Source organism: Triturus cristatus, chromosome 4_2 (genome assembly GCF_964204655.1).
Source record: "Triturus cristatus chromosome 4_2, aTriCri1.1, whole genome shotgun sequence".
Classification (NCBI taxonomy): Eukaryota; Metazoa; Chordata; class Amphibia; order Caudata; family Salamandridae; genus Triturus; species Triturus cristatus.
This window is the reverse complement of record NC_140586.1, coordinates 928882027-928906145: the sequence shown is the minus strand read 5'-3', so window position 1 is coordinate 928906145 and position 24119 is coordinate 928882027. Positions and strand designations below refer to the sequence as shown.

Here is a 24119-nt window from a genome sequence, read left to right as displayed (position 1 = left end):
CATGGAGACATGCTCCTCCGAACGTCATATGTGCGCGAGCCTTCTGCTACAGAGGAGGTCACGGGTGCTTGCAGAGTGCGGGCACCGCTTGGTATGAGGTATTGCTGTTGAGAAGCTTGAACTTCACGACACACACAAGCAAAGACAAGACAAACTCCATGCCTCTGGGCGCAAGGGGACTCTCGCGAGCCTTGCAATGATGGTGGCCGCCTTCGATCCATAGAGCACAACTTTCTAGTGTCCCAGAGACTTTCTTGGTGGGCTATTACGATGCTTGGTGGCTACAGCTGGAGAAATGTGTATATTGAGAATCGTTCAGATCCCGGGCTTGATGTACAATTCACTGAAGGTCGTTATAAATACAGGAATGTCTATTACACCGGTGGTTATTTTGTTCACACGTTACAAAGGTTTACTCTATCTCTCAGCTCTTGGAAGTCAGAGAGTTTTTACCAATCAGAGATAGAGAGAGGGTTATATGGAAATTGTCAATAGATATATATATATATATATGTGTGTGTTTCGATATACACACATACATATACATATACACACACACTTTGTGTCATAGTAGAGACAGTAATGCAATTGTGAGTGACTTTTGTTGGAGATAGTAATCCCTTTGCAGTGCAGGTTGAAACCAGCAGTGTGAAGAGGCGGAGGGAAGATGTCCAGTGTCTTGGTTTCTCTCTGTCTTGACCCATTCACCTTTCTCTGGTCGACTGGTGACCAGCAAAAATACCCTTTGCATGGTCACTAGTTGAATGCTAAGAAATGTGCTCTGTTGTATAGAAGATTAAGAAACTAAAGTGCGCGGCTGCTCATTTTTATCAGACAGCTGCCGCACCCGAGAATACCATGAAGGCAGTCATAAAAACAATCTTCACAAACAAGAACAATCCTTGGTCCACTCATCTAAAAGTCGCGGAGGAGACTCTGCAGCTAACAGTGCAGAACTGGGATCCAAATACCATCATCTATTAAAACAGCGATAAAAAAGCGATTGAACCTCTGCTCCCGCGGAATGGACATGGAAGGTCTACAAACGAGGGACCGACATGACTCTCTAATGATGCCTCAAATAAATCAGTCAAGCAAACCAAACCTTTAGCAGGCATTGTGAACATGCGGTCTAAATCAAAGATTGTGGCCAGGACTAGTGCCACTTCCAATCAGAGAACTGAACCCGGCCTGGAAAACAATTGAAAACATCAAACGTTGCAGACTGCGATTATAGAGGGGAAGTGCTGGCTAATATGGTTTTTGTTGCCCGGCACTGCAGCTCGACCGTCGTACCCGCTTGAAGCCAGTCTTCCCACACCATAGTCCTCAGTCGGTCACAGAGGCTCAAAGCCTCTTATTAACCCTGGAATCTGTGGCAGAGTTGGCCAAGTTTGAGAAATGTATACATCAAGCCTGTTTATTGCTAAAGGGCAAGCTGCAGGAAAAAGCATAGGTCAACCGCCGACCCCAGTCCCGCCTTTTAACAAAGTGCAGCCTAGGGCTAAATAAAAACAGCTCCAGGCCACAACATCTGTAACTCGCACCTCTAGAACACTGGAGAGAGTACTCGAATATCCTGCTATTTTGCTGCTAAGAAATATTTATGCCTGAAATATCTTATTTGTATTATATTTTTTCTTCGCCACGAACTAATTTATTTTAAACGTACGTTTTTACACTGCCATACCTTTTTATTTTGAGCTCGCACAAAATTGTAATGGTTTTAAGTAATCATACAATAAAATCAATCAATCAATGAATCAATCAAAAAAAGTCCATATGATGCTTGATGTATCCTTACATCAAAATAATCTCATGCATACATATTTATTGGCTGCAATTGATTCAGGAACTACTGGTAACTGGTTTGCACAGAAACAGGGCTTAACTACCACTGAAAAGAAAAAGACTGAACAGGTTTGGGTTATGGATGGCACATCTTTGACTTCAGGGACTATTGCCCAGTGTACATTATCTGTTAGTTCGGATTGCCCCTGGGCTTGCAGTGAAACCACTGTGTTTGCTATCATGGATATCCGCAATTGCAGCTGATTTGGAGTTTCTATGGATAGTTAAGCATAACTCATAGAAGCAGTTGGGGTGCTGTACAGTTTACATCCTGTCAATGCCGTCCTTCTCTTCTCCTTCATCTGTGGATGGGCGTGAAGAGCAGGGAGCAGCGGGCGCTAGACTACTTACAATGGCTGCAACTCAAGTAGAGACCCCATCAGATGTAAAAGTCATTGCGCCACTGAATATCATAAGTTCTTGGAAATCTTCAGTAACCAGCAAAGAGTGGCACTGCCACAACACTGGTAACATGATTTCTGGATAGAGCTAACCACCAGTGGCAAAATTCCTTGCAGTTGTATGCAAGCTAACTGATTAAGAAAACAAACATCAAAAGAATATTTGAAACACATCTTGCCAATGGGTTCATATCAGTAAGCAGCTGCATTCCCTTTGTTTTTTCTACCACAAAAAGAGAGATCAAATAATGCGTATTGATTACAGAGCATTAAATAGGATAACTGTCGGGACTGTTAAACCTGACATCCTTGGTGTGGTATTTCCAGAAACCTTTTGCCTTCTGAATTCTGTTTTTTTCCTTAGCATTAGGACTTTGTGCACTTTACTACTGTTAATCAGTGCTAAAGTACGTGTGCACTCTCCCTAAAACATGGTACAATTGGCTTACACTTGTTTGGCACATTTAATGTTCTAATATGTCCCTGGTATGTGGTATTGCATGTACACAGGGCCAGTAAATTAAATGCTACTAGTGGACCTTAAGGACTCAAATAAGTATGTCAAGTTTAGACTCAAATCAATAGTAATTTAAAATCCTCTTTAATGGTAAAGTCGAATTTTAACTTAAATCACAATTCTAACCATTTGGTTCCTTCAACCACTGTCCTGGGTTACAGTCTGTGAATGGCTTAGCTGCTGGGCTTTGTATATTCCTCCCAGACAGAGAAACAAAAGGGGACTAGGTGTTGGCAAAATGTCTGGGGACGGAGCTGATCACTGTCCCACTTATACTTCAAAGAGGTGCCCCCTGGCAAACACACAAAGGACCCTGGCATCAACTGTTTGTCACCCCAGACTTCATGGAACCTTGACAAGAGAAGGGAAGAACTTTCCAGAACCAGGTGTGGGGGTAGCATAGGGTATCCCCCCCCATTTCAAAGGCTGGCAACTAGGTATAAATATTGGATCCTCAGAAAACTGTCTCAGTACACTCCTGGACCTGGGGACAATACATAAGAAGGACTGCCTCGTTCCCAGAGTACTGCTTTGCTGCTTGAGGAATGCCCAGTTCCCCAGACGACTGCTTTGCTGCTTGAGGTCTGATCTGCTGTTTGAGAAGGAAAGCTAGACCTGCTCCTCCTTTCATTCAAGGCTAATCTGTTTGACTCCAAGGGTGAGTTGGCTGATCTCTGTTCCGAGCTATAGGGACACAACAAGCTGCATATGCCTCTCTGCAACTGCCCATCCAACTTGCTGCAACTGGATCTGCCTGGACTTGCAACTGGACCTGCCTGAACCCTTCTGGACTCTGCTAGAGTGACTCTCTGATCCTCAAGAGGTGCCTCCCCAGGTCCTGGACCCTTGGCTGGCATCAGAGTGCACTCCTCTACAAAACAGTCCAATCCTGGAGTTTTAAGCTCTTTGTGACTGTGTACAGGCCCGTTTGCATTGAGACTCTACTGCCTGTGACAACCGGCAAAGTGAGATCTACATTTCGCACTACAGCAACGGTAGCCATAGTGACTGCCAACATCATGCTCTAGCAACGACCTTCCTCGATGCACAACCGGATCTTTATGCTACAGCGATGACCATTTGCAGCACCGGGCCCACACTTCACGCTACAGTAATAACCATCCACAACCCTCTCCCTGCTCCTCACAGTCTCCTCCACCCTGAATTAGACTAATCGTGGAGGACTTTGAGAAGGTAACTGTTTTCAGTGGGACTAATCTAGACCCTGCGCTCCATCACGGTCAACCTGAGCTTGTGGCTTTCCCCCAGCCTAGCATGACCAGATAGCTGCGAGTGGTGCTTTGTGCTTTTAGGCTAAAATCTTTAAATTGAATATCTCCAGTTTTACTTATTGGATTTTAGTTATTCTGGTAAAATGTTATTTATGAAAATTTTCTCTGTATCAAAATCTGCTAAGCAAAGTACAATCCAGTGGATATGGTCCTCTTATGCAGAGCCTTGCCTTTTCTCACTCCAGTGAACCCCACAAGGAGCTGATTGTCCACCTGATATTCTTTGGTACGGACAGAATATACAAGCTCAACGCTCTTTTGGGGTTCAAGCAATGGAGTCATTCCTCCACCTTAGAGGCAGAGCATACAAAGCCGGCAGAGTAATTGTTCAATCAACACAAAACAAGTTACAGCTTTTGGCAAGAAGAATGCTCGCATCCACAGAACCAGTTTGTCTGGAAAGAAAGTGGTGTATGGAGAATTAACACAGAGAGCCGCATCTCACTCCCTTGAAGCATTGATGTTATAGCGATGAGGAACACTCTCTTGAGGGTAAGAGCTGCAAAGAGCAACTGTAAAGCACCTCAAAGGGATTGCACATCAATAATGTGAGGGCCAAGTTAAGATCCCACTGTGGCATGACAAAAGTAAAGGTAGTTAGAAAAGTGGTGTAGGCCTTTCAAAAACGTTATCACAACTAGTGATTAAAATAACAAGCATTTGCAATTCAATCGGTCTCACCTTTGGGACCTCATATGTATTTAGCTATGCAGCATATTGCCCTGGGTGCTGAAACACCTACTGTTCCTTAACATGGATGGAAAGTAAGCACCAAACTGTGTGACACAGCAGGTATGGGAACACATGGAGAGAAATATTGCTTTTCATCCAGAAATGGTATAGTCCAAAGTTCTGTTTTTAATATAAAATCAGGGCCTTCACTGAAAATACAAGATTTGAAAAAAATATTATTGTCTACGGGTGCTCATCGAAGACAATTTCTATAGACTGGAATCTAGAGAATGCTAAAGTGATTCTGGTATTTTACTGACCTCTGCTGGTCATTTTCTATCAAGAAAGTTAAAATAGAGGCAGTTGCCAGAAAAATAAAAAAAAGGAAAGCCCCTCAGCCGAAAGACATTCTGGTATTTTACTGACCTCTGCTGGTCGTTTTTCATCAAGACAGGTAAATAGAGGCAGTTGAGCAGAAAAAAAAAAGAACCTAAGCGGAAGCAGACAAGTCCTACGGCTGATCTCCAGAGCCCACAAAGTACATGCACATATAAGTATATACTAAAGTATATAAGTATATACTAAAGTATATACAAGAGGTCTTGAATACTCGACCTAAATAGGGCTGATCCAGAAACCAAAAAAGGCCAAAAGAGCCAAAAGGTACACTTTCCTGTGCCCAAAGCAAAGCCCTGGGCAAGAGACAAAACAAAAAACACAAAGTTTGATAAGTTGGCATGGAAGGGGTCAATCTGGTGTGTGCTGCAGCAAACTACAAATCTGTCACAACAACAGGCATATACAGTTTTGTCAAGGAAGCCTGGCTGCCACAATGACATCGACCACCTCTGGAGGAAGGTCAAAGGTGTTCAGCTGTCACCACTAAATCTCCATGCATGAAGGTGGAGGTTGCGAAGGCCCGGGAGCAGAACACTGTCCTGTTGCTACAACAGCAGATCTTGCTGAATGGGCAGCCTGATCGGATGCTCAAGCCTAGGAGCTATGGCTATCATACTCTCCATGCCCAATCGGGAACCAATAAGATGACTTGTGCCCAGTCCGTCCTGATCTTATTCAGAACGAGGGGCAGAAGAAGTATTGGTGGTAGTTCCAACTAGGCAGAATGGCTGTCCTGGTGAGAGACACCTTGAAAACTCTAGGGTTAGAACTTCTGACATTGCACGTTCTTGGAGGTGGGGAATAGATTGAGCCAAGGTTTTCCCCATTCAAGGAAGAGACGTTGCACCACCTCCAGGTATAACTACCACTCGTGATGTACTAAACGTTGACAAATGAGATTGTCAGTCCTGGAATACAAAGATCCTGCCAGGTGGTACACCACCAGTAAGATTCCTTGGTGGTTCAGCCATCTCCAGAGGTACAGTGGCTCCTGGCACAGGGCCCAGGACCTCACTCCACACTGCTGGTTGCAATACTAGATGGTGGTGGTGTTGTCCACAAGCACCTGCACCAGCCTCCCCATGATGGAAAGAAGGAATACCAAGCAGGTGGCCCTGTGCTCCAGGAGGTTAATATGGAGCATAGACTCTGCCGGAAAGCATAGACTTCTGTTCTCCACCTCTCCTAGGTGTCTGCCCCAGCCCGGAAATAAAGCATCAGTCACCACTGTCAGCTTTGGCTCGGGAGAGGGGGCTGCCACTGACCCAATCATGGTCCAGTAACCACCACTGCAGATCTCTTGCAGTCTCCTCTGTAATCAGGATGAGGTTATAGCGGTCTCTTTGATGGTGGGCTCCCTAAGACTTCAGATCCCACAGCAAGGTCCTCAGATACCACCTGGCATGCTTGATCAACAGAATGCAGTAGACCTTCAGACCCACCAAGCTCAGTCAACCTCACTGAAATCAGTGACAAAGGACGAAATATTTGATTCATAGCCTGAATGCCCTGGACTCTCCTCTCGGGGAGAAAGGAATGAAAACAAAACTGTGTCCAGAATAGCCCATGTGAAGGGGAGTGTCTGAGAAGGACTCGGGTATGACTTTGGCACATTGATAGTGATACCCAAAGATGAAACAAGGTCTGCTATAGTCTAGAGGTGGTAGACAATTGCCTGGGGTGAGCACACCTTCAATACCATGCGTTGAGGTAGGGGGAGACTACGATCCCAAAATTCTGAAGGTATGCTGTTACTTCGTCATCACTTTTGTGAACACCTGAGCAGGGCTTTTAAGACCAGAGGGGAGCACAGCAAATTGAAAATGGTCCTGTCTCACCATGAGCCACAGGTAATGTAGATGGACTTGTATGACGGGTATATGGAAACAAGAATCAAGCAGAGCCAACACCACCAACTAATTTCTAGGGCCTAGGGCAGACAAGACTTGGGACAGTGTGAGCATTTTGAAAGTTTTCCTTCTGAGAAAAGCGTTGAGAGGTCACCGGTCTAAAATTGGACAAAGGCCTCCATCCTTCTTTGGCACTAGAAAGTAGCGTGATTAACCACCATGACACACTTCTGGCACAGGCACCTTCTTGATAGTCCCTTTGACCAAAGGACTTGCACTTTGTGCTGAAAGACAGACAGATGGGCATCGGTCAGCCATTCTGGGGACGGTGGAAGGTGCTGCAAAGTAGCAACAAATGGCAAGGTATACGCCTTCTGGACTATTGCAGGACCCACCTGTCGGATGTTATGGTCTGCCAAACTAGCAAGAATACTTGGATCTTACCTCCAACCAGGTGGCTATGCTCTTATAAGTGAAAGCTAAAGAGGCTTGGCAGATGAGGCTGCGGGCAGGAGGGTGGGGCAATGGGCTGGGTGACTTGCTGACATTGACCATGAGGTCAGTGAGCACCACAGCGTAGAAACTGCCGGGCAACTTGCTGAGGTTGAATTGGCTGCCGGTATGGGGTACCTCTGCCAAAACCATGAAACGAATACCAAGGTGATGAAGCTGGCAAAGGAGGATGATTGCAGGACCCACCTGTCGGATGTTATGGTATGCCAAACCAGCAAGAATACTTCGATCTTACCTCCAACCAGGTGGCTATGCTTTACTAAGTGAAAGCTAAAGAGGCTTGGCAGGTGAGGCTGCGGGCAGCAGGGTGGGGCAATGGGCTGGGTGACTTGCTGACCTTGACCATGGGGTCAGTGAGCACCACAGTGTCGAAACTGCCAGGCAACTTGCTGAGGTTGATTTTGCTGCCGGTATGGGTACCTCTGCCAAAACCGTGAAAGGAACACTAGGGTGATGAAGCTGGCAAAGGAGGACGATAAGCCCAGGGAGCGTGCAGTGACCCTGCTCTCTCTGAACTCCTCCAGAGAGGAATTTGCCTTATCCCAAAAAAGGCGAGTCCCAACAAAGCAGCCTGGTGTGGCCACAAATAGAGATATTGGTGTCAATGATCACCTAATGGAATCACTGGCGTCCAAGCCACAATGAATGTTTAACACGACTCTCCTGAATAGCTTGGATTAGGACAGTTCGGAGCTCTCCCAAAGAGTGCGAGTATAGCAGCCCAGCAATCCACTGGCATTAACAGGCCTGAGGGCCAAACTGGTAGAAGAAAATACTCTCTTCCTAAAAGTCTCCACTCTTTTGGACTTCTAGAGGAATGGCTGGAAAAAGTGTTTGGGTTTGTCCAACTAGTAGATGCTTGTACTACTAAGCTCTTGGGCGAAGTGTACTGGGAGAAAAGTGCAGGGTCACCTGGAGTAGGGCGGTGATGTCACACAATTTGGCGATTTACTGGGGGTGCCAGAACAAGGTTTCGCACAGGTTTCTAAGAGTGAATCCCAAAGTGCGTCACTAAAAAGGGAGAAGGTGCTCAGCGATGGTTTGCCCCTCCAGAAGGACTTTGATCAGGACATTGGTTTTGAACTCTTAGATGGGAAGCTGGATATCGAGATCTTTGGTCGCAATCTGCATGATCGCTGTGAAGGAAGCACTTTCTTCAGCGGCAGGACCTAGGGTGGTAGTAGACCAGAATCAGGGAAGGTGTTGACGCCCTTGAATGTCATCATACCAATTCTCTTTGTGTTAGATCTGGACGATTTCATAATCTGCATCATAATGTTTGTCAGAATCAGTACCAAACAAGGAATGCAGTGTATGGGATCTTACTTGTGGTGGGAGGAAGTCAAGCAGTACAAGTTGCGGTTTGTTCGAAACCGAGCACAGCAATCATAACCACGGTGACTCTGAGTCAGAAAGCTCAATGGACATCTCATCCTATGGTGCAGATGGAGTCAGCGTCTGTGTCAATGTTGCGGGTACAGGTGTGGATCATTGACCAAGGGGCAGAATTAAGACAGGAGCCAGGGGAGACCCAGATGTGTTTTTAGAGAGTGCCACTGGGGCCGAGGGCGAACCCACCAGTGGTATTCCAGATGAGGAGCCTCTTGGCTCCTTGGAGTCTATAGGCGTGCCAGAGGGAGTTAAAAGGGATCCAAAGAGTATGACACCTTCAGAACTTTTGGATCTACCTCGGTGTAGCAGGCAGTCACAGAAACTCAGATTATGGCAGGACAAGTTGCAAGATTAGCCCCAAAGTCGACTAACTGTGGGAGCAAGATCAAGAGGAATTATACTACCATCACGCCAACTCAGGATTTCAGGAGTGGCGAGAAAGGGCCCGAGTACCCCTTAGATTTTTTGCTTTTTTCTTCGACTTACCCAAAGATTTGCAGTACAATGATGATCTTCCTACGTCCTCTCTCTTTACTGCAGAAATGAGAGAGGGCGTGGGATGAGCCACCACATACCACTGTAAAATATCAACATTGACGGAAATGTAGCAGGTGTGGTTGGCGGCATCTTGAGGGATTTGGAGGGCTGTTTAGTCCCTATTACCATGTCCTGGAACCTGGACTTTGAGTCGAAGACATAGGAGTTCAGTGAGTGGCAGTGTGCTCACAGAATAACTATGTGAGATCTAGTAGTATTCGTACACACGACCACATATTACTAATAAATATGGGAGCAACAGATTATAAAGTCTTACATTAGGACTTAAGGATTGATCTGCAATGACCAGTTTTATCAGTCTTCAGTGCGTCTCATCTTAATGAATAGTAGGAGAACACTGCATATTCGCTTAGAGGGATATAATATTTGTTGTTGTCCTGAAGAAGGTGGTTCTACTCTGTCAATCTACCGAAACGTGTCAACGCCTTTCTCTTTTTTTGTTAAGTTTGAGGAACGATGAGTTACATGTTGAAAAATGCTAAGACATTATAAATTGTCTTATTGATTCCTTCAAATTAACATATTTGTAATGACAAATGTGTACGTCTTATTTTGTTGTCTCTCTTGATATAGTGCACTTGTGATATTTGTGCAATACTTCTCATTATTGGATTTTTAAGATTGTTTTTAAACATATGAATTTTATAGAAGTGTACAATTTTTTTCTTATTGAATGCTATATTAAACTGATTTCCAAGAATTGCCTTTTGGGTTCCTTTAAAGACTGGTGTTGAGGAGTATTTGATTTTGAAAGAAGTGGAGTGCGGTAGACTTGAATGTATTGATTTCTCCAAGAGATTTTTATTGTTGACATACTTAGTTGTACATGGAACCCTGTCTCTTGGAGTAGTGTGGCCTCTCTGTTTTTATTGAGATTCATTAATAATGTCCCATTCTGGACACATATACCTCATTATTTCTCTGACCTGTTCTCAATTTTCTTAACAGGACTGATTGACCCATACTGAGTTCCCTACTGACTTACTAATTGCCTAAATTTGGCTTCTCACCCAAAGTGGGTTTTATGTGAAAACATTACTGAAGGTGAACTCTGTAAACATAAGGAAGCAGTGTTGGTTCTGTTGAGAAAAATAAATGTACTAATGAAGGAGGCATCAGATGGCCATCCCTCCATGTCTGAGTGTTGGGAGTGTGTCCAAGCTTTGCCTGGGGACACCGGACACATGAATGCTGCAAAATTTCTTGCAGTCTGCAAATGGCACAAGAATAGTCCCCCTTCCTTCAGGCGGTGGGCATGGTCACTCAGCCGCTTGCCCGTTGTCCCTTCAGAAAAAGTTGCTGTAATCTCCCCGTCAGTGCCACAAAAACCTTCATGATGCCAGAACACATCAGTAAAAAGTTCTTACCGGCCTGATTTGACGTAATTTCCTTTAGGCAATCTAGTTTAGAAGTCAGAATCAGCCAACGGTAAGGACATGAAACACATAATTTAACAATTGAGATGATTTCCATAAAGTATTACAAGAAAATACCATACCTTTGATGGATGCTTCGGAACATTTTCGCTTCCTTTTCAAATCTGAAGAAGAAAAATATGTAAAAATCAGTGGTACAAAAGTGCCTCAGAGTAACACACAACAGATATCAAATGCAAACAAGTGTCATTTAGTACCATGGTATCAACATTTGTCAAGTGTTTCCTAAAATATGTTTATATTATTGCAAAAATCCCTAGATGAACGCTTGCTGGAAGAGATGTGATCGCTGGGAAGGCTGTTCCGTCAAGTAAGATGTGAACCACAAGGAACAAATATATAAAAACTGAATAAATGTGAATATATACATATGCGTATAGGAGCAGGGAACCCTGGGTAGTTCCCTAGTGGAGAGCAGCTCCTTTCTATGGAACACTCTGCAACACCAGACACTCTGATTCTGCTCACCTCAAATGTCTGTTTTCTAGCAAGGGTTTTAAGCATAGGATTAGTGCAGTGCCATCCACACTGAGCTAGAAAGTGACACAATGTTTTGCTATTGATACAGCATAGTCTTTAAGCATGTGCCTATACTCGTCATGTGGGTAGCAGCAACCCTGGCTAAATAAGTCTGCAAAGGTTGCCATATATTTTAGGCCTGCTGCTCGGGGGAAGGGTAGAGTAATACACTTCCATTTGAGAATGTCTGAAAGAGGGGTGTAGGAACAAGCAAAGTTATATCAAAAAAACGAATTTGGGACTTTTTAGGTAGAGAAAGGAGTCTGTTCCACAGAACAGGAAGGTGATTGGGTCGGTGAGGAATCTTTGGTGAGATAGAGTAATCCCAGAAAGAGCACTACGGAGGGGGAGTAACTTGTTCTCCTAACTGAAGATATCTTAACCCTGTAAAGAGATACCAAAGTAGTACTATCCAAGGTGGTAGGTCTGTGGAATGGCTCAGACCTAAAATTCCAGTAAAATGGGCAAAGTGCTGCACGGCTCCTCTCGCAGCGCTTTGTGAACATGTGACCTGCTTCCCATGTTGCAGCCTGACAGATGTCCAAGACAGTCACTCCATGTGCCAACAGAGTGGTAACAACATTGGCCCTGGGTTAATGAGCCCTCAAGCCCTCTTCTTAGCCAATGTAGATGGCTATCCACATTAAAACTTTACTTTTCTGTGCTGACTGGCCCTCCTTCACCCCTGTGAACCCAACAAAGAACAGATTGACCTCCGATGGTCCTTGGTTCGATTGATACAAAACCTCAAGGCTCTTTTGGGATCCAAAGAACTTTCGTCTTTCTTCCTCTTTTGAAAGATGAGATGGAGCAAAGAACATTGGCGATATGACAGATTGTCCATTGAGAAAAGGAGTCATAGCTTTGAGCATAAATGTAGAACTAGTCCAAAGCACCAGTTTGTCTAAAAAAAAAGGTGGTGTTTAGTTGCTGCACATTTAGTGCTGCAAATGCATCACATGATGAGCTAATGTTATCGCTATAAGTAAAACTGTTTTCAGACTCAAGATATGCAGAGGACAGCTATGCACTGGCTTGAAACGGGGAACACATCAACTATATGAGAACGAAGTTGACATCCCTTTGTGGCATCACAAATGGCTTGGGTGGAAACATGCGAGTCAACCCTTTAAAAAAAAAGGTATCACAACAGGTTATTTAAACAACAATGGTTGATCAGGTAAATGTAGAAAGCTTGAGAAGGAAAACACATCTTGCTGGGCTAGAGAGAGCACAAACAGCAACACATCTAACAATTTAGTTTGCATGGGTTGCATTTGCAGAGAGGCACACCAAGCGACAAACTTCTCCCAGGTCCAGCTTAGAAAGGTTTCGGTGGATAGATGCCTGGCTGCCAGGGTGACATCTACCTCCCTGAGATGGAGGTCGAAAGCAGCCAATTGTCACTGCCCAGTCTCCATGCATGGAGGTGTAGTGTGTGCAGGGCCTAATACAGAACACTGTCCTGCTGCTATGACAACAGACCCTCCCGAAGCGGCACCCTTATCGAAGGACAGATGTTCATGACCTCAAGTTCCAGTACCACACATTCCTGGCCTAATCTGGTGCCACTAAAAAGACTTTATAACAAGCATTAAAAATGCAATAGGTCTCGCCTTCATTAAGTTAAAGCCATTTGCTTTGCTATAGAATGCCATTAGCAAAGCAAATGGCTTTAACTTAACTCAACATCAACAAGCCTGAGCACAAACAGTGTTTTTCCTCAATCATTCTAGTCTAAAGCACGAGAGACTCTGAATGATCATTTGTTCACTTCTTTTTAGGTAATCCGTACACTTTTGAGACACAAGACCTTATTGTCATGGTCCACCCCATGACGTGGCATTTTGGCGTCAACCCATAGTATTTTTTTTAGTGTGGTACTTTAAGCACATATTTTGGGGGTGGAGGGGTGGGAATAGAGTTTTATATAGTACGAAGTAGACCTGAAGGTATCAGAGTACTTTACATGAAAACCCGTTTAGTTACAGACCAGCACTTTCATTTTGTTAGGCACAGGGAGATCAAGTGATATCCCAGAATCACGGGATGTTGAGAGTCCCTGTCGAGACTCGAACCAGTTTCCCCAGCTTTGAGGTCGACCGGTCTGGCCGTTAGGTCACATCCTCTTCCCAAATCTTTTCAAAGGACTACCACATGCCTGCAACGGCTTGTAGAATCACAACTAGCCTTGTTAAATTTCATGAAAGCCAAACCTGCTTATCCAAGACATGTTTATTCTACAATTAAAGCTCCCACTTTTAATACACCGCTCTTATAACCTTTCCAAGGATTAAGAAAAGGGGAAAAAGAATAGGGCACATCCAAGTAATTGACAATTGATCGGACCATGCGGTTTACTTAATCAGTGAGCGAGCATCCTTAGTCCCAATTTAAAAAAAAAAAAAAGAACAGGATTTTTTTAGTTTTTTATTTTTAAAATCGAGACCTTTCACACGTCGGGTTTCACGACAAGTGGCACTGACTGCTAATGAACGAAGTATATATTATTAATCAGTGCTTGATTTCCTTCGGTAAATAGAGACTCCGTTGCTTCGAAAATTAAACACTATAGTTATAGGGGTGCTGCTCGTAGGCTAGGATCTCGCTTTTAACTTTTCTTGTCTTCAAAGTACCCTGGAGGAGCTGACCGGCTATTGCTCAGGCACGACTGTGTTTTTAAAGGAACTACTACCCTCGGGACTGCGAGGACCAGTGTGCTTTGCCCAATTATAACTCACTGCACCTGGGTCCTCTTTCCGACTCCTCCCCACGTTCACTTAAGACACACTCACTCTCGCGTGAGCGGGACGCGTGCGGGGCGTAGTCCGGGCAAAGGGCGGGCCCGTTTAAGCCCGTTCAAGCACGGACAAGACCGGACCGGGCCATTCCCCTTGGACCTTGTTGCGTGTACAATGCCATCATTGGCCACGCGGAAGAAAACAATGCCGTTAACTCCAATGGTGCCAGGTACTTGGGACAATTTCCTTATTAGGGCTAATTCTGTGGTTAATAACGAGCTAAATATATTAGAAAGACGCCTTTCAGAGGGTATTGAAACTACCAGAAGATCTTCTCTTGGTCTACTTGCATCTGTTAGATCTCCAGAGGATATGAATAACTCTCATATTGCCCTAATGGACAGCATTGATCAAACGATTGATTCAGTATTGCAGGAGCTTAGGACTAGCATTTCCTCACGGCGAGACTCGCTGCAGCCTATTCCTGAGGGTTCATTTGCCCCTTTATCTGAAGTTGTTTCAATTTCGGGGAGTGAAGTTAAGTCGGTAGCTGTGCGAGGTGTACGGGAGGGTGCTGTACCTAAAAGGAAATGTGTAAGAAAGCATAAGGGGGTAAAAGGCTAGAATAGATAGTACTTGTGATCCTTTAGTTGAATCCATACCTGTAGCGGATACAAGGCTAATTGAAATTCCTAATGTAACACCCGCCCCAATCCGTGAACAAACACTTTCCCAATTGCAGCCTCCCTCCTTTATTTCTGGGGAGGGGATGGAAGGAGAGAAGGATTGTTTAATTAACACTTTTATAAATGTTCTCAAATATTTTTTTGACCCTTTAATGGTTAGATTTGACACCATTAATGTTAAACTAAAAGAAATAGAAATGGCTACTGGGGCTATTGTTAACTGTCTGAGGTCTAATGGCATGATTCAAAGTGCACCACAAGTGAATTTGGTCGAATCCCTGTTGCCGATTACTAACAAATCTACTGGTTTGCCAAAATCTGCAGCAGTAACCCAAACGATCCCAATAGGCGTACCCTTATTACCTCCTAACTTACTACTCCCCACTCCCGATATGTCTCCAACATCACAGAATCAATCATCCCTCCCTGCAAGGGCCTCTAATCTCGCATCTAGACCAAATTTAACTAAAGCAGGGAACACCCCTAAAGAGAATGGGGGTAGTGGTATTCAAAACCGGGATAGTTTAAGATGGAAAAATGTTGTGAACCTCCCTCCCGAGGCAGCTCCTTATGTAATAGTTTTGAGTGGAGTGCCAGAGCTTGCCAATCCTGATCTGGAAACTCATGATTCTTTAAAAAATAAAGTCACTAGTTGGTTGAATACCCACAGGCCTCTCCCTCCACCTATGAGAGCTGATGTCCTGATGGTTAGGAGGATTAGCTGGCTGGGAAACACTATGAAGCAAAGTAAGGGTGATTGTGTTTTGGTGAATTTTAGAAACCCACAGATTGTTTCATATATTTTCAATTGGAGGGGGAACAAGGGAGGATCATCTATTCAACCTCTTCCATTATCCTTCTTCTACCCACCATGTAATACTCATTCTCACTTAGGGAATGATGAATATTGGACAAGGGTCGGAACCATTTCTCAAAGTAGAAGACACAGTAACATTAGGTACAATCAGCCTACTTTGGATGACTATTCCTGTTACAATAGGTTTAGTTGCCTCGAGGAGGTCGATTGACTGCAATGTGAGAATGGCTCCAGTAGGGAAGATGGTGAGCTTTACTGTGTATATCCACAGTGGGTGGTTTCCTCCCATGATAGCGCCTATTCTAGATCAATCCCGATTTTAATTGATGAAGTTTCTTCTGAAAATTCCCCTGATACTCTTATTGGCCGACCTCTATTAAAAATTCTCTCTTGGAATATAGCTGGTCTTTTTGATAAGCTCAAGTGTTCTGAATGGGGCTCATTTATAGACCTTCATGATATATGCTATTTCCAGGAGACATGGCCAGGGAAGATCACTTTCGTGTGGGGTTTGCTTCATTCTCTGTCCCAGCCAGGTGGGGAGGTAGGGGCCGACCGTCAGGGGGACTGACAATTTGGGTCGCCACTTATCTGGGCTGCAGTGCCACTGTATTAGATACAGGGTCCGATGACGTGCAGTGTGTACTCCTGAATTGGCGGCCTGGCTTACAACTGGCCTTGATTAATGTATACTCAAGACCGGTTAGTCTCTCTGCAGAGTCAGGGGTCATTGAAGTGTTATCCACTGTACTGACTAAAATCCCTGAGGGTACTTTGTTAGTGGTGGGTGGAGATTTTAACTCTCATTTTGAACCACTTGAGGGATTACTGGATGCCATAAACCAGGAGGAGGATGACCTATGGAAAATCCCACCTGTGGTAGGCCCTATTGTAAAATCCTGGGCTCCTCTGGCTGTCCAAATTACTTCTCTGGTATTGGCTCACTCTATTAGAGCATGTAATGGACGAACAAAATCCGATAACCCTTCCAAGCCTACCTTTAACAAATTTGGTAGGGAGGCCCGATTAGATTATATTTTTGTCCAATGTAAGGAATGGAATAGAGTACAGGATTTTAGGGTGCTTCCTAGGGGTGAGAGCGATCATAATCCCCTGATCTTGGATTTTTTATTACCAGGTATCTGCAAGGATGAATCTTTATTGCAATCCGACAAAACTGACAGTCTTATTCTCTCTAATAACAGACGCAGGGTAAAATGAGCCAAATACGCTAGTAACTCAGATGACTTATCTAAAGTCTATGCTAGCGTTAGCCCAGTTTTGGAAGATTTGGCTGTACTTATTGAGCATCAACCCTTGTCTGATTCTAACGCAAAATTGGCCGAACTTAACAAGGCATTATTTTTTAGCTTAACAGACATTAAACCCTCTAGCTCCCTGCAGGAGAAGGCCTCATAGAAAGCACCCCTGGTACAACAGGGCATGTAGATTAGCAAAGACTGAATTGTTGAATGCATTAAAAGATAATGCTAACAGGGATGTTATTAAGCAAAGGAGACGAGCTTACCGACATCTCATTCATCACGCTAAGCTTGAGTGGGGAAATGAGAACTGGGTTACCCTAACAACTGCTCTAGCGGATAGGGACCCGCGGAGGTTCTGGCAGATAGTGACTGCTGGATCAGTTGAACCGGATCCAGCCGTCAACCCGAATATTGCTCCAGAAGTCTGGGAAGATCATTTTAGCCTACTGTACAAGGGGGATTCTCCCTGTATGGAGGCTTTATTGGGTGAATCGGTGATGAGTGATGCTCCTGATACAGATTCGATTAGTTTTACTCTGGCGGAGGTCCAGGCTGTTATATCTGCGCTTCCTGCGGGTAAAGCTCCAGGGCTGGATAGGGTCCCCGGAGATTTATATAAACATGAACCCAGAGTATGGGCACCCTATCTTTTAATAATATTCAATGCAATTTCTGCGGGCATGCCGGTCCCTCACACTTGGTTGGGTGCGGAGGTAGTCCCTATCTTCAAGAAGGGGTCGCCCCTCCTCCCAGCCAATTATAGGCCTATCAGCCTAATAGACGTAGCTCAGAAACTCTTTGCCAAATCCGGTTATTCATGGTGTCAGCTTGGAAAGAGTTCAGATGTTTGAGTACTTGGGACTGACCCTGAATGAAAATTTGGTTTGGACCCAACATCAAATTAAATCTCAACTAAAGCTAATGCAAAAAGCGGCGGGGATTATTAAACTTTGGAATAAATCTCATATAAAACCTATTGGACCGCCACTTGAGATTTATAAAATGCAGGCTAGAGGGGCAGTAACTTAAGGCGCCCTGCTGTGGGGACACATTAGTGCCCCTGCAATCGTTGCCACGGAAAATAAATTCCTTAGGAATTTACTATCCCTTCCTATTTGTTCTCCCCTTCTTCCTCTCAGGCTTGACCTAGGAATTAGATCTATAAAGGAGGAACTAGGTCTAAAGCCTTTAACTTTTTGGAGACGTTTATGGGTAACCCCTGAACTTAGTATCTATAGGCAAGAATTTTTGGAACTATTAAAATATCCAACCATTCAGAAGCTCCCATGGTTAAAATATATAAAGGATGAGTTTGATAGGTTGGGCTGTTCTATTCTATGGATAAACCCAGAAGAGGCTTGCAGAACTATATCCCGTAAAGACCTGGTCAGTATGTATTATGATAGCAATCTGTCTGCATGGTTAGGAGTGATAAAGTGGGCTCAATGACAAGTTCATTTTTATTTATGAAAGATTATTATAAGTTGGAGACAGTGTTGAATGATATTAATCCTATTGGTATCAGGAAACTATTCCTCCAATGGAGACACAATTCCCTTCCAATTAGAGCTCTTACGAGTAGATGGCACCCTCCAACTACTATAAATTGTCCCGCATGTATTGAGAAGCTAGAAAATGATACTCATGTAATGTTTTTCTGTCCTTCGTATATGAAGCCCAGGAAAAAGTGGATTGTTCCCCTATGTAAAAAATGGGGATTTAGGAAACATATGGATGCTTATCGACTACTAAAAACTGATTTATCTCCACTAACTGTTTTTGCTGTTAGTAAATTTCTAGCTGCAATGTGGAATATCAGAAGAAGTTTAATGGTATAATGAGAGCATCCTTGCTACACACGATCAATTAAATGTTGGATGAGTTTTTTAGCTGATACTGTCTCCAGGCAACAATGATAATTTTAATCTTCTTGGTTAATACTTCTTTAAAGATGTATTTTTTCTTTGTATGTATCTCTTTTGTGACTCTGTGTAGTCGAAATAAAGATAAAATGAGGATGACTATAGTTGTTAAATTACTAATGAGAATACTTTCTGTTTACGGGGTAAAAGTTAAACATTTTGCGCTTTTTTCGCTACAGGCGTTTGTATTGACTGTTTTCGACCCTGAGGCTGGGAAAGCAGTTGGCTTCCATCCCAAGTGCTTTTTACACACTGTAGAAAATAACACTGCAGGACACTTGAGTGTTTGAGGTGGGAAAACAAATCGTATTTAAGACGCCCTGGCTCTTGTGATGAAGCTATGTAACGAGGTATTGTAGGGCAAATTGATATGGACTAATGGAATCTGAAGTCCCGTACCTCAGAATCTATTTTAGTAAATATGTGAACACAGAAGTATTACATTATAAACTCTGTGTTTGAAGCGTTAAATTCCAATCTTTGAAGCAACGGAGTCTGCATTTTTCAGTATACTTAAGAGCTGTTCCGCAGGTTACCAATCAGTATGCCGTTTTCTTTTATATCAGGTCACTGGCTGACAGATTCAGAGCTTGCGATGTTCAGTTACTGGTTTGTGTTAAAGCAATCAGGGCTAACATAAAAAGATGTACATACTTATTGCAGATGTATAGAAAAGTCCAAAAGGTATTTGGAGACGGCCCAGTGTGCACGTGAATAGGAGAAAGGTGGTTAAGTCTGTTAGTAGTGATTTCAGTAGGAAATGTATGTCAGTACAGAACTGAGATGTAACATTTATTGTGCAACTAAGTTTTTCACAAATTTAAAAAGGAGTAAGTGTGCTCAAGCTGGCGTTTGAATCCCAACTATTGACAATGCAAAACAAGCGTGCGCGCCTCACGCTGAAAGTAAAAAAAAAGGTGTGCAGGCTGCAGCAGTAGGGACATGAGAGACAGAGAGAGAGAGAGAGAGAGAGAGAGAGAGAGAGAGAGAGAGAGAGAGAGAGAGAGAGAGAGAGAGAGAGAGAGAGAGAGAGAGAGAGAGAGAGAGAGAGAGAGAGAGAGAGAGAGAGAGAGAGAGAGAGAGAGAGAGAGAGAGAGAGAGAGAGAGAGAGAGAGAGAGAGAGAGAGAGAGAGAGAGAGAGAGAGAGAGAGATATTCACTTAAAAAACCATAGGTTTCACGCATGTTATAGTTAGCTGGACATTTCACTCGTGAAAAACCATTGAAATTCCCCCGCTATGGTTAGTGCAGGCAACTATGACTCACGCGACCGCAATCCTCTGCTGATGACGTCAGATATTACATCACTGTATTTAGACACTTATTTACCCATGTCTTCTTCCATTAATTTTTAGCTATACATATATTACAAATATTTTTTTTTCAGAAAGACACATATGTCATCAGTGATGTAATATCTGACGTCATCAGCAGAGGATTGCGGTCGCGTGAGTTATAGTTGCCTGCACTAACTATAACGGGGGAATTTCAATGGTTTTTCACGAGTGAAATGTCCAGCTAACTATAACATGTGTGAAACCTATGGTTTTTTAAGTGAATTTGCAAGGTTTTTTAAATACTAATTCCTAACTATAACGTGTGTGAAACCTTTGTTTTTTTCAGTGAATTTGTACGTTTTTTTAAATGCTAAGTTATGTATTTATTATTTTTTTTTGAAGGTTTTTCACCGTGCGCGCACCGTGCGCGTGCTGTGGGCGCACGGTGCCCTTCGCGCACCATGCTCCCACGTTACGCAGTTCGTGGAATTTTTCCGTTTCTACCGTGCGCACACGCTGCGCGCACTCCGCGATTTTTCGTAAAAAAAATATAACACATTTTGGCCCTTGGGGGTCCTTCTGGGACCCCCTGACAAAGGCTAGGGGGTCAGGAACTGTCCACCCTGCCCCCTTTTCACGTTCTCCACCTTTGTTTTTCACCCCCTCAGACTGCGAGAGACAAAATGGCGGCCGACACTTCCTGGTTTCGACCGATTCGAATGTTTACTATGATCTAACAACCAATCAGAAGCGCGCTCGCGCACGGCAGGGTGCTCGCACCGTGCCCGCACGGTGCGCGCCTATAGATATATATATGCTTTTAAATGCTATTTTCTCAGGAAATACTGAACAGATTTACACCAGACCTGCAAAAGGCACATCCCTGACCTGAGGACTACCTCTCTGCCAAATTTCAAGTAATTCTGTTCAGCCGTTCGGGCTGTAGCTTGGACTAAAGGTCCCTATGGAAAAATGCATGGGGAAAACGCGTTTTGGGACCCCCCCTTTTTCACAGCCCCCGCTTGACGAATCCCCCCGAGACTTTCAGGGAAGGAGCGGAGCAGAGCGCCCCACCTATTTTGAAAATTTCGCGAGGATTCGTCAATCGGCGCCAAAGTTATTCCAAATAGAATGTTGCGGATTTCCTATGGAAACACGGTCCTAACTATAACTATCTACTGGCGACCGCTAGTAGATAATATATATATATATATATATATATATATATATATATATATATGTATTTCCCAAAGTTGCTCCGAAAGCTCAAGGCCGCAACCCACTGCAGGCAAAGGAACATCCTTTATTTAAACAAAACAAGCAGCCTTCGATTCCGTATTTTCCCCTTGGCCTGACGCGTTTCAGAGATTCACTCTCTTTCCTCAGAGGCCCTCAATTCACAAGGGGTAAATCTTCCAGCAATCCACAAATGCCTCTGCGTGCTTTCAAATGTTCCTAATTGGCCTCAGGTGTGCCTTTCAATGTTAATTGTTCCACAATGCACGCTGGTATATATATGTATGTATATATGGAGGAGTGGAGGAGTGCACCTGCGAGTGGTGCACGCGCTAGCAGTCTGCTCAATTTTAAGCACTGCACTCGTGCTTGTGGCGCGCCACTGCTCACTCCTGCAAGGTGGATGCCTCCACAAGCACGAGTGTGTGCTTGAAAATGACCAGAGCGACGGCTAAATGTCCTCCTATGCAGCGTGCATGCGCTGCGTAGACGAGATCTAAAAAAGACAAGCATTGGCATAGCCAATAGGTCTTGCCTTTGGGACCTTATAAGTGTTTAGCCATGCAACACTTGATGTTGTTGCTGCACCAAGGATATTGTGCTGGATAACTAAACACTTATAAGGTCCCAAAGGCGAGACCTATTGGCTATGCCAATGCTTGCTTATCATCGTCTTTGAGCCAGCGAAACAGAGAGAGAAAGGCAGAAAAGGGAGAAAGAAGGAGCAAGAGAAAAACAGTGACAGAGGGTGAAAGCAGGGATGAGAAAGAACCTATGTGAAATGGACTAAAGCGGTGTGAGTGGACAGTTTTTAAGAAAACCCTCCACTTACGTATATTTAAAAAAAAAATGTTATGAATTAAGCTGTGCGTCACAGTCACTGCAAATGAATGACGTTTTATCACCAGAGACTGTGGTCAACCATGAGTCAGCAATCATGAAGAGCTAGGCTCCAACAGAGTCAAACCATTAGTTTTATACATTTATTACCGGCAGAGAGGCACATTTTAAGCCCCAGCCATTATTCATTAAGGGCAGCATCCTGGTAGTGGTGTGTGTGGGCTGCTAAGTAAAACAGAAAGCGGATGGCCCGCTTTAAAAGCATTTGCAATGTAATAGGTCTTGCATTTGTGAGTGTCAGAGCTATTGGCGTTGTAATTGATAAGGTTTTGTTTTGGAGTGTAGTGGATGTGTGTGGAGTGAAATTAGGTGGTTTGTATTGGAATTGTAAGTTGTGGAATTGTGTGTAGTGTAGTGTATTTGTGTAGCAGAATTATGTGACATGGTGAATAGATAGTGGTGAGAGCTGCAGAGAATTGCCAGAAAGGAAGAACGAGAGGGATAGGTAGTTCTGTAGGAAGCGGTTATTGAACTTGAGACAGGAGCAGAAATAGTGTGTGAGAAAGATAGAAAGACGGGGAGAGCAGGCCATTGATGCATAAAAAGGGCTGGTTTTGTGTACGCAGAAGACCCTAAGAAGAGAAGGAGAGTGTGGGTTTGAGGGATGGAAACTTTGAAAAGTTAAGGAATAGTAACTGTGTTTGAAGACCTGAAGTTAACCATATGAGAGAGGCGGAAATAGTGCGTGCAAGAGCGAGAGAGATGGTTGAGAAAGAGTATGAGACAGAGAGATAGAGGGACAAGTGGAAGAGGCACCTGGGGGAGGCAAAAGGTGAACTAATGTACATCGTGAGGAGGTAGATAAAGGTAGCATGTGTGAGTAGGCAGTATAGAGAGGAGATAGGTAGTGTGAAGTATGGGCGAGAGAGGGCAGTGGTATTGCAATATGAGTGGGTAGAGGGAGTGTGAGAGAGATGAGAGGGGAAGTGGGTATGTAGGTGAAAGATGACAGTGTCTGCGTGGGACAAACAGACGTGGAGCAGTAACAAAAACTGTCTAGGGAGCAGGACGAAGTTTCCTCAGTGTAACTGTTGTTATAGTATTGTAGATTTGTGTGTGTTTTGTGTGCACTAAAATATGATTTCAACAATATACGTGCCACTCACAGAATGCAGCTGACAGGAGACACAGGCTGAATTGGTAGTGGATTACTGTTGTTGCACTAGCACTTAAAAAGCCTGTTTTCGAATATATTAAAAAGACAAATCAACGTTTACATATAAGCAGGTTGCCAAAACATTAGACTATTTCATTTAAAAAATACACTTGTGTGTCTTCTTTTACCTCTATTTAAAACCGTTTCACACAGGTAACAATGTACTCTACATATCAGGTTTTCTACCAAGCCCCAACAACTGCACAGGTTACACAAAAAACAGACATGCCTAATAGGTTAAAGCTGCATGCCTTGGGATTCGTTATATGTAATGACGAGCGCGTTAAGGGAAAATCCGATTTCTTTCAATAGAACAGCATTACATTTTTCAAATTTGCGTTAACTTGTTTGAGCACATTTGATAAACCACTAATTGTACAAAATTGCCGCGGGCGTGCGCCTAAAATTCGAAAGCTTGCAGAGTTCACATTGAAATGTTTGCTGAATTCATAGGCAAGCCTCCACACACATAAATGTTATGTTTTTAAAATTGAGACCTCCTATTTACCATGAGTTTCATGAATACCGTTTGGCATTGCCCGCTACAAGCAACCCAACCCCCTCTTAGGAGCTGAGGCGCCATTTTCCACTGTTTAAATCACCGAGTTTTGCAGTCTGTTACTCTTCTCCTCCACTCAGTCTGAGTCGCGGTGAAGTGCCTCAGTTCAACGGCTCGAGGGCATACACGTCGTGATTGTCCGCAGCACATCAGAAATCAGT

The 24119-nt window shown here is 43.8% G+C and overlaps 1 protein-coding gene across 2 annotated transcripts in view; it reads right to left on the bottom strand.

Moving 5' to 3' along the window:
• The window catches only part of LOC146835436 (NACHT, LRR and PYD domains-containing protein 3-like), a 368932-nt gene that overhangs the window by 246567 nt on the left and 98246 nt on the right, over positions 1–24119 (bottom strand). For both annotated transcript variants that reach the window (XR_014960731.1, XM_085602993.1), the window contains exon 4: positions 10944–10985. Coding sequence is in view for 1 of the 2 variants with exons in the window: in XM_085602993.1 (XP_085459119.1) it covers positions 10944–10985 (42 nt within the window). In the remaining variant the exon portion in view is untranslated. The remainder of the gene's footprint in view (positions 1–10943; positions 10986–24119) is intronic.